At 45.4% G+C, this 11823-nt stretch overlaps 1 protein-coding gene across 1 annotated transcript; it reads left to right on the top strand.

Moving 5' to 3' along the window:
• Positions 1–5381: 5381 nt before the first annotated feature.
• On the top strand, positions 5382–10608 carry LOC149463515 (POU domain, class 5, transcription factor 1.1-like). Its single transcript, XM_089675350.1, is given in 6 exon segments — positions 5382–5987; positions 7047–7158; positions 8056–8186; positions 8779–8943; positions 10358–10540; positions 10543–10608. Coding segments are annotated over 6 exon segments (1263 nt in total).
• Positions 10609–11823: the final 1215 nt, after the last annotated feature.

Raw genomic sequence — 11823 nt, 5'->3', positions numbered from 1 at the left:
CCTGTCCCTCCCTCTGCAAGCTCCGCCTCCTTGCCGGTGATTGGCCACCAGATCTGTAGCTCACAAAAGGCACACAGGCGGCCAACCACAGGCGAAGAGGCGGAGCTTGGAGAGAAGGGGCTTAGCGGCAGCGCGAAAATTGAAGATTGAGAGAGCAGCTGGAGCCGGTGAAGAGGAGGAGAGCGGTTAGAGAAGGAAGACAGCTGATAGGTAAGTGTCTGTGCCTGAAGGAGGGAGCCCGGGCAGGAGCAGGGGTCAGCACAGCGATGTAAGTGTAATTGGTATCAGTGGGAGTAATAGTGCCCCATAATTAGTTTCAGTGTGGGAGGAATAGTTCCCTCTCATTGGTGTCACTGACACCAATGAGGGGGCACTTTTCCTCCCATTGACACCAATGATGGGACACTATGCCTCCCACTGACACCAATGATGGAGCACTATGCCTCTCACTGACACCAATGATGGGGCACTGTGCCTCCTACTGACACCAATGATGGGGCACTATGCCTCCCCCTGACACCAATGATGGGGCACTATTCCTCCCCCTGACACCAATGATGGGGCACGATTCATCCCACTGACACCAATGATGGGGCACGATTCCTCCCACTGACACCAATGATGGGGCACAATTCTTCCCACTGACACTAATGATGGAGTACTATTCCTCACACTGACACTAATGATGGGGCACTTCCTCCCACTGATACCAATGATGGGGCACTATTCCTCCCCCTGACACCAATGATGGGGCACGATTCCTCCCACTGACACCAATGATGGGGCACGATTCCTCCCACTGATACCAATGATGGGGCACAATTCCTCCCACTGACACCAATGATGGGGCACAATTCTTCCCACTGACGCTAATGATGGAGTGCTATTCCTCACACTGACACTAATGATGGGACACTATTCCTCACACACTGACACTAATGATGGGGCACCACCATTCTGGTGGCGGTTACATCGGCAAAAAGAGTCTCCGAAATTGGGAACCTTGGCTGTAAAGAGCCATTTTTTACATTCTTCCCGGATTGAGTGATCCTCATACCTATGCTAGGTTCTAATCCTAAAGTGACCTCGGTCTTCCATGAGAACCAAGAGATTTTCCTGCCAACATTTAGAGCCTCAGGAGTCGATAACGCTCACCCCCTGGACGTAGGTGAGACTTTAAGGCTATACTTGCTGGTTACAGCATCCTTCCGTAGGTTGGATCATTTATTCATCCTTTTCCATGAGAAGAGTAAAGGAGACTGGACGTCGCCCAGGTCAATCATGGCCTGGATCGTCCAGGCCATCCAAATGGCCTACAAAGCTAAGGGCTTGGCGCCTCCGGTGGCGGTGATTGCACACGCAACCAGAAGTGTGGCTATGTCTTAGGCGGCTTCCCAGCATGTCGCCCCTGAGATGATCTGCAGAGCAGTCTTATGGTCCTCAATCAACAGTTTTATGGCTCAGTACTGTGTAGAGCCTGCCTCCTTAGCCTCTGTTAATTTTGGTTTGAAAATCCTGTTGGTTGACGTAACAAATTAAAGTCTTTGGGTATCTGCCCACCCATGTGTTTATGGCTAGTTATTTCCCCATACATATGCTGCCATGGAGTCTGTCAGGAAAACGGAATATTTCCTATCAAATACTTACCGTAATTTTCCTTTCCTGATGCACTCCATTGCAGCAGGAGTACCCTCCCAATGCTATGAGTAGGCTGGTTATGGAACACAGCCTCTGGCGAGGGGCAACGATTTATGGGAGTGGGGTTCTATAGAAGAAGAGAGGGTGGGACTAACCCATGCTGCCATGGAGTCCATCAGGAAAGGAAAATTATGGTAAGTATTTTCTAGGAAATTTTCTGTTTTCTACATCATAGCAATTTATTATATATACATCACAGTAATATCTAGTACAGGGCTCAACAAATTCCAGGCGCCAGGTCGCTATGATGACTAGAAATTGTGTCCTTGCGCCTGAGCTACACTGCAGCAGGGGTCTTCTCTGGCTTCTTGTCTGGATTTAGTTCCCCATGTGGCCCCTCCGCAGGTGCTCAGGGCTGGACCCACTTCAGTTCCATACCTGTACACAGGGACCCCATCCCACCATACCTGATCTACCCCCATAGATAGGGACCCCCATCATCAAACCATGCTGGCCAGGATCCAGTACCCACACTCCATCAACCTCACCCTGCACCAGAGTGACAACACCCCACCTACTTGTACACAGGGGCCCCCATACCCATCAACACCCCACCTACTTGTACATGGGGGCTCCCATACCCCCCTGCCTACCTATACACAGGGGCCCCCAACACCCCACCTGTATACAGGGGCCCTCATACCCCCCAACACCCCACCTACATATACACAGGGGACCCCAACCATATATGCACTTTTATTGTGACCTATAAACTGTACAACTCAATTGAAAACAAACTGAAATCTTTTAGGGGGGAAGTAAACATAAAAAACTAAAATAATGCGGTTGCATAAGTGTACACACCCTCTCATAACTGGGGATGTGTTCAGAATTAAGCAATCACATTCAAAATCATGTTAAATAGGAGTCAGTACACACCTGCCATCATTTAAAGTTCCTCTGATTAACCCCAAATAAAGTTCAGCTGTTTTAGTAGGTCTTTCCTGAAATGTTCTTAGTTGCATCCTACAGCAAAAGCCATGGTCCGCAAACAGCTTCCAAAGCATCAGAGGGATCTCATTGTTAAAAGGTATCAGTCAGGAGAAGGGTACAAAATAATTTCCAAGGCATTAGATATACCATGCAAGACAGTGAAGACGGTCATCATCAAGTGGAGAAAATATGGTGCAACAGTAACATTACCAAGAACTGGACGTCCCTCCAAAATTGATGAAAAGATGAGAAGAAATCTGGTCTGGGAGGCTGCCAAGATGCCTACAGCAACATGAAAGGAGCTGAAGGAATATCTGGAAAATCTCCCATATTCTTCATATGTCTGGGCTATGGGGTAAAGTGGCAAGATGGAAGCCTTTTCTTACAAAGAAAAACATCCAAGCCTGGCTAAATTTTGCAAAAACACATCTGAAGTCTCCCAAAAAGCATATGGGAAAATGTGTTATGGTCTGATGAAACCAAGGTTGAACTTTTTGGCCATAATTACAAAAGACATGTTTGGTGCAAAAACATCACTGCACATCACCAAAAGAACCCCATACCCACAGTGAAGCATGGTGGTGGCAGAATCATGCTTTGGGGCTGTTTTTCTTCAGCTGGAACTGGGGTCTTAGTCAAGGTAGAGGGAATTATGAACAGTTCCAAATACCAGTCAATATTGGCACAAAACCTTCAGGCTTCTGCTAGAAAGCTGAACATGAAGAGGAATTTAATCTTTCAGCATGACAACGACCCAAAGCGTACATCCAAATCAACAAAGGGATGTCTTCACCGAAAGAAGATTAAAGTTTTGGAATGGCCCAGCCAGAACCCAGACCTGAACCTGATCGAAAATCTGTGGGGTGATCTGAAGAGGGCTGTGCTCAGGAGATGCCCTCACAATCTGACAGATTTGGAGTGTTTTTGCAAGGAAGAGTGGGCAAATATTACCAAGATGTGCCATTCTGATAGACTCACACCCAAAAAGACTGAGTGCTGAAATCACATCAAAAGGTGCTTCAACAAAGTATTAGTTTATGGGTGTGCACACTTATGCAACCACATTATTTTAGTATTTTATTTTTACTTCCCTCCACCTAAAAGATTTCAGTTTGTTGTTCAACTGAGTTGTAAAGTTTATAGGTTACATTTATCCTGGGTTCACACATATGCGCTTCGGTATATAGCATGTGATTCACACAGAAACCGTACCGCATTCCTGTGCAAATCACCTGCGATTTTTGTGCGGTGCAATTGGAGCCATACATTTTGTATGGCTCCAATTGCACCTCACCCACACTAAAAAGGTGCAGGACCCCATTTTTGGTCCTCACTAGAATCGGATCACACGTGTATTCACACCTATGCGATCCGATTCTGCACATCGCACTGCGCTTTGCAGACCGATTTCGGGGTGTTGTTAACTTAACATACACACCCGCAGCAGTTCGCATGAAAGGGGTGCGATTTTGATGCGGAATTCGCGAAGAAAACGCTGCAAAATCCGCACCGCATCAGTGTGAACCCAGCCTAAAGGTGGAAAAAGTTCTGAAATTATTTATCTTTGTCTCCTTTTTTTACATCAGAGAAACCTGACATTTTAAGAGGGGTGTGTACACTTTTTATATCCACTGTATATATACATCATGGTAATAAATGGTGTGTGTGTATATATATATATATCATGGCTATCATCTGAATATACACCATAGCCCCATAGCCATGGATGGGTCATGAGTTTGTGCCTTACAACAGGGACAGGTGATTAGTTTATGATCCCTAATGGCTGGAAAGTGGTTGCAATGATGCAAGGAAAGGAAAATCTGTCCAATCAAAGTTTACAAAGAAATGCCTGCTGAGCATTTAATATGGAGATTCCTGCTAACCTTGAGCTATCCATTATATATGTGCATATAGGCATCACCCATGTGATTAGCAGCCATGATGCCCACTGCAAGGGTCAAACCACCACCACCAGCATGCAGCAAGTACACATATTTTTACTTTGATAACTTTTTTTCCTGGGGTAAATTCATTAGGAAAAAATACGGTTAATTCACATTGGTGGGTGGATGGTGGGGGGTTATTTGCTGTAGACCAACCAATGAATGATAGGATCAATTAACATAACCATCAGCTGGGGGTGGGGGTGGGATCTCCAGCTCTAAGGTAAATAGACCAGTTTAATGGCCTTTCAGGTTGGGAGAGGAATCAGTTGTGTGAGGAACCTTGGCTGTGAAGGTAGACTCAATCGGTCAGCTCTTGAAGGACTTCTTTTTGGCTGTGAAGGCAGTATCAATCGTTCAGCTCTTGAAGGACTTCTCTTTGGCTGTGAAGGCAGTATCAATCGTTCAGCTCTTGAAGGACTTCTTTTTGGCTGTGAAGGCAGTATCAATCGTTCAGCTCTTGAAGGACTTCTTTTTGGCTGTGAAGGCAGTATCAATCGTTCAGCTCTTGAAGGACTTCTTTTTGGCTGTGAAGGCAGTATCAATCGTTCAGCTCTTGAAGGACTTCTTTTTGGCTGTGAAGGCAGTATCAATCGTTCAGCTCTTGAAGGACTTCTTTTTGGCTGTGAAGGCAGTATCAATCGTTCAGCTCTTGAAGGACTTATTTTTGGCTGTGAGGTACTGGTGGCTTTTGGACAGACTTTTTGATCAATCCTAGCAGGTAGTGTTTTACTGAGGCACGTGAAGGAAGACTTGAACCTTTTAGCCCTTCTGAAGAGCAGAAACTTTTCAGAACTAGAAGCCATGTACAGCCAACAGGCTTACCCATCGTTTAGCCGAAACCCTAGTATCATGCAAGATGGGTTTGGGGGTTACCACAACCACCCTCCCTCCCAGCCCTTCTTCTTCCCAACTGTGAGGGCAGATGGTGAGGATCTGGGGGAGCATCAGGCTCACTTCATGGCTTGGAGCCAAAATCCCGAGCTAGAGCCTCCCGGGCATCTCAATCTTTGTGCACCCCCAAGTCACCAGCTAAGAGAGGATACCGTCTACGTGGTGGGTAACAGGGAGATCAAGGAAGAGCGCAACGACCCTGATGGATCCGTAGAGAGGAGTCACCCGGTTCCTCAGCATTACCCCCATGCCTGGTCTCCAGCCTTCTGGCCAGGGAACCCCAATATTTACGGCCAGCCCCAGAAGCCCTCCGTTGTCCCGGGCTCCAACGTGTACCCGCCCAACCTGAGCCCCAACACTTCGGCGGAGTCCCCTCCGTCAAACCCGGAGACCAGACGCTGCAGCAGCGCCCCCATCCAAGACTTGGCCAAAGAGGGCGAATCACCCCCCAACGGGACCGCGGTCAGCCCGGGGGCCCAGGCGGAGCTTCCGGCCGAAGGTGGGCGAGACGCGCCGGTAAGTAGCTTAGTCTGCGACTTCTAGCCTTTGTTCTAGTCCGACTACATCGCTAAAGTCGCTAGTTTAGCCGATCTATAGCTGGTCTTCATTGACTTCAATATTAAACTCCTTTCTGCTATCCAGGTGCATGCAACAACCAATAAGGACATTCTATCTTCAGTCTCCGGGTTCCATGCTGGGAGTTGCTGGCTTTGTATTGAAATTCACAAGTCCTTCTCTGCATACCTGTTACCTGGCTGTGAATTAATGCATTGAAGTAAAAGGTTTAACAGGATAGCCAGGCAACTAGCATTTTAAGGATGTGGGATTGGCAGTGCCATACTCAACACTCTAGTTATGGAGATAGATTAGTAGATGTGAGAACCCTCTTATATTGAATATTATGGAGCCCCTAAAATCAAAATTGATAGCATGTGGTGGCTGCTTTTTTTTTAGTTTTTTTTTTTTTTGGCCTTTTTGACCATGTTTTATGTTACACCCATCCATGGTTGGTTTTTGAGCGCCCCTTACAGTGTTCAGGGGTGGTACTTCTGCAGCATCCTGCCATTTGATGTACCTGTAGCCTGGGCTGTGGATAAGGGGGCACCACCAGTCCCCCTGTACAGGGCCCAGGCCAGCAAGGGGGCCCAAGCAGCTGGGTGAATCTGATGTGGGCGGGGAGGGTGATCTGCACAGGGGGGGGGGGGCAATTACTGGAACCGATAACCTGTATGGCTGTACCCAGCATCTGAAAGCTAGATTCTCTTCCACCTCCCACTGGTTCTCAGCTGCTGTAGAGAGCCATACAAGGACTTGGTTCCAGTAATTGCTGTAAGTTCCAGATTGGATGTATGGGACCCTGGGGTTTCTTACAGCAGTCCTGCCTGTAGCTATAGGAGGCATCTGCAGAAGTTGCAATATTGCATCTGATGATCCCATTGATCATAGTTGCTAGAATCTCATACATTTTGAGGAAAGGTGTCCTTCCCAGTTATGAGCAGCAGTAAAAGCTTAACGTGTGTATCTAATAATAATATAGATAATAATTATCTAATTATAAATTTTTTTTTTTTTTAGGAAATGCCCAGTGAGGCGGAAATAGAACAGTTTGCTAGAGATATCAAGCAGAAGCGCGTAGCTTTGGGGTTTACACAAGAAGATGTTGGCTGTGCCTTGGGACTTCTCTTTGGTAAGCACTCTGCCCCCTCCTGTGATTTATATGTAAACTGTTGTCTAAAACTAAAGTTTGTTTTCTTTTGTTTGTGGGGGTTTTGTGTGTGGTTTGTTTGGTTTTTTTGTTATCTCCCTGGAATGTCCAAAACATCCCTTCATAAATTTGATATTCGTGTGATGATGTGTTCCAAATGCTACATTTAGGTTTCTCAGTCTGGATATTGTGGCTCATGAAGCATAGTTGCAGAAGTAACCTTTTTTGGACCCTTTCACAGGGGCATGCTGCTCGGGTCCACCTGTCAATGTTTCATGTGGATCTGATTGGAATATTCATGAGTCCCTATGGACTAGAAGATATAAACAGACATGTCCATTTATATCTGCCTACATTCAGGTCCAGGAAAAGGACAGCATCCATTCCAGGTTTTTGCAGGCTGGGAGGGGGGGAAACCTGATGTAAAAACAGCAGTCTGTTTACACCCAGTCACTCATAGAGCTGATGTGGGTCCACCAAGCAGAAACTGAATGGGCATGGATGTGACTTCCATCCTGTTTTGGCTCTGAGCAGCAGGGGATCTGCTTAGATTCCTTGCTGATTGTAGCTGACTGCTGCTACGTGTGAAAGGAGGCACTGAAATATGTATTGTGCTTTTAGACTGTGGGGATAACAGTGGGTGCCAAAACTGTGTTTTTTTTTTTGTTTTTTTTTTTTTTTTTGTCTAGACAGCCTATTAGGGAAGTGTTTATTGAACAGGAGTAGGAAGTCCTTGGGAGACTAAAAATCCTGTCCATGGGAGCGGGACACAAACAATGAACACAATGAAATTCTAACCCATCAATAAATTATGAATTTGCCATTATAAGTCTAGTTTTGACCCCAGACAGTATTTATTTAATTTTTTTTTCCCTACAGGCAAGATGTTCAGCCAAACTACTATCTGTAGATTTGAGTCCCTCCAGCTAAGCTATAAAAATATGTGCCACCTTAAACCTCTTCTGAGTCGCTGGCTGGAAGAGGCTCAACGCAATGAAAAGCTTCAAGAGGTAAGCTGCACTTAAACTTCTAAAAATTTGTAGTTCCAAAAACTTGGTGTGAGCAGCCATTTTTAAAGGTATATTTGCTTTGGAAAAGGGGTTCAGTGAGTGACTAATAGAGGCTGCCACTGCTGACTCCCCAGGCTGATCCAGTGGCTTAGCTGGAAACATATACCCAGTGGACTGGTTTATACCCAGTGGACTGGTTTATACCCAGTGGACTGGTTTATACCCAGTCTTCTCTACATCCATTCAAAGTCCAGAATTTATAAAGCTTGTCTGAGCTGTCAGAAAAGGGAAAGCTGAAATTGCTCTGCAGAGGAGAGCTGATTGGGGGGGGGGGAAGGGACACACCCCCTTCACACAGGAACAGAGCTGAGGCTGTCAATTAGCTGGCGACCCTGCCCGTCTCCTCCTTTTTTTTTTTTTTTTTTTTTTTTTTCTTCCCCCCCCCCCCCCTCTAGAATGTCAGAACAGTTCTCCAGTTGACATTTGTTAGATTTGGCATTTATAGCATAATAGTCAAGTTGGATTATTTGTCTGCCCATTGTATGCATGTGGTGCCTTTGAAACCATGCTTAACTATTTTCTTGCTTCTTAGATGGTCAGTCGGGAACAGGCACTGGCTCAGTCCCGAAAGAGGAAACGAAGGACAACCATTGAAAGCGTCGCAAAAAACCACCTAGAGGTTTATTTCCTGGCCAACTCAAAACCAAATGCCCAGGAAATTGAGCAGATTGCCAAGGGCCTTTATTTGGAGAAGGATGTAAGTATCCATTTTCGAGACTTTTAGTACTATGCTTTTATAGTGAAGGTTGTGCAGGCAGGTTCAGTTGGCAAGTCTGCTACTAGGTGGCTTGTTACCAGAATAGTGTTGGGCTACAGCAGACGGTAACATTTGGGTACTAGCCCCCTTTTTAGTTGGAGCCTTCCTGCAGTGATGTCAGGGGTGAGTCTGTCCAGTTATAAGCTTGTTTGGGTGGAGCCTTAGAGCAGATGCAACTGATTTTGATAAATGTAACCAGCACACAGAGGTCAAGGAGAAGTAGACTTGTTCCTGACAATTATGCAGGTGGGGCTAGGGCAGGTTGCAAAAGGCCTTTCTGGCCAAGAGCTTAAGTGAGGCTGCCCCCCCCCCCCCCCCCTGAAGGTCACTGGAGATCTGTACCCATAGAGGAGGTGATTGCTGAAAACTCAGTCCTGTGAGTACTAATGATCCTGGGTGGAAGAGACTGTAGATGGCGTATGGCTGCCTATGCTTTCACATGTGACTATGGACTGTCCATAAAGTGTGATATTGTCAAGTGACTCAGGAATATGTTGTAACTGTTCCACCAGTGCAGCAGCCACATTATGTGGACATTCCTTCCTTTTGGGATGTAAATGTCTATGGCTGGGAGTAAATACAAATGCTCCTGCGCTTGGGGATGGACTCGATGCAGGCTGCAACCACATTAAGAATGTCCTGGAACATGCACACCTTGCTGCCCTCAACAGATGGGGGAATCCAAATCTACTGAATGAGGAAAGAACAAAGAGGGCGCACAGGCCTAGTGCATTACCAGGAAAAATGTTTAATAAGAAATAAAATGGGTGTTGTACTCAAACGACAAAGTCAAGGCACATCATAAAAACAGCTGGGTCAACACCAGTGGCTCTGAGGAAGAGGCAAGTCCTCGAAACGCATCAGCCTATTGGATGTCTACATTCCCCATTACGGACTGTTACTCAGCGCGGTGTTAACCCAGCTGTTCTTTTATGATGTGCCTTGACTTTATTGTCTGAGTACAACACCTATTTTATTTCTTATTAAACCTTTTTATGGTAATGCACTAGGCCTGTGTGCCCTCTATGGCTGGGAGTATTGTCTGGAGGCCTCTAGCGTTGTATGGGGCACAATATGGTGGAGGGTTTGGCCTCGGTGGGAGGACAGTGTTCTAGCAAGGGTAGGGACTTTGCAAGACCCTCTTACAGGTTCTTGAGCCTAGAAACTGCTGGCCATAATTGACTCAGGGCCACCAAGCTGAAAACTTGGTGATGACCCAAAGTGGTAGCCAGGACTTTTAAGGGTGATAATTGGGAGGGAGTCTTGCATTCATATTAGAAGCAAAGATGCAAGGCCCATAGAGGGTTTGTGTATAGTTTGTCACATTTTTGCTTAATTTCTGTTTGTTCTCCAGGTTGTCCGTGTTTGGTTTTGTAATCGTCGACAGAAGGATAAGCGTCATGTTGTGAAGGAGCCTAGTAATGAAGGTTGTGATCCGCAACACTCTGTCCCTCCAGTTCTTGGAGTGGCTTCTCCTCCTCAGAAGATGCGAACTCCAAGATATATGTCGGGATCATCTCCAATTTACAATGCTGCCATTTAACCACAAACGACATGTTCCAACAGGCGCTGCCTCATGGAACACAGCTTAGAAGTCACATCTAACGGAGTCCAGGACTACTGCTTGTCCCAGGATAATGTTCTGGCTCCAGTGTGAAGACTTTTACTTAAAAATTTTAGACACTTTAAATGCATCGGAAGACACTTTTTTACACTGGCAGACATTTTTACTTATGTCTGCCACAGTCTACACCTCCACTACAACAAAGTGGATCTCTCTCCTTCCTCAAGTTAGAGGTGTCAATTAGGGAGAGCTCAGGGTCTTATCAAATGAGAAACTGATATAATATTGCATTTAAGTGGCTTACTGTGTGTTTTTTATTTTTATTTTATGTACGTTTGATATTTTAAAATGCTTTTTTGATGTCGGGTGCAAACAAAATTGGGATTGGAAGGACCTCCCTGAAGTTTAGATATCAGAGGTCTGACTGCCAGCTTTAGTCTTATAGGGGGTAGCTATTGAAATGGCCATTTTTTTGAGTTGACCTGTTGGGGGGGATTGAGCTAACACTGGAATGTTATGATGTCCCTCATTGTGCAAAATGGCCCATGTTTCTTTTTGGGGGAGGTATAGTGAGTTTTGTTAGTTTCAGTTTCAGTTGCAGTTTTCTACTGGCTGATATGCTCACCTACTTCTTCCATTACCTTGTAAGACTAACTTCCAAGTGTACTGATTTTATGATTCTGAATTTTTTTTTTCTGTAACTTGACTGACCATTTTTAATCCTTTAAACTGTATGCAGGCCTACATTAAACCAGAATTTTAGAGTCTGTGAAAACTGGGTAAACTGTATCTCATGATCGTATATTGTCATATGAATTTCCTCTGCTTTTCTGCAGATGTATCTCAAGCTATGTGTTTTTGATTGCACATATGTAAATATAGTTTCTTGGATAAAAAAAAATTAATAATCTGCTTCTGAAGTGTTTGTGTTGTCTGTTCCCAAAACCACCCCCTATGTGATAGAAGGTAGAATTTTTGCCTAGGCTGGATTAGAGTAGACACTTTACCTAAACCGTGACTCAACAGTGAATATTACTATGAAAACCACTGGGCAAAACCTTATTGAACATGTGCCCCACTGAGATCTACTTTTTGCTCACTTGCAAGGGTACCAATCTGTTAATCATTGGGAGGTCAGTGGTTTGGGCAGCTCCACCAGAGAGCCCAGGGCTACCAAACAGAAGGCAGAACATCTCTTCCTCCCCTTCTGACAAATTTTATCTTGGAAGCAACAAGGCCTTTTTGTCACACTTGGT

This window comes from Staurois parvus, unplaced genomic scaffold (genome assembly GCF_062004578.1).
Source record: "Staurois parvus isolate SC_StPar_1 unplaced genomic scaffold, SC_StPar_1.0 ptg000154l, whole genome shotgun sequence".
NCBI lineage: Eukaryota > Metazoa > Chordata > Amphibia > Anura > Ranidae > Staurois > Staurois parvus.
This window is presented reverse-complemented; position numbering and strand designations above follow the sequence as displayed.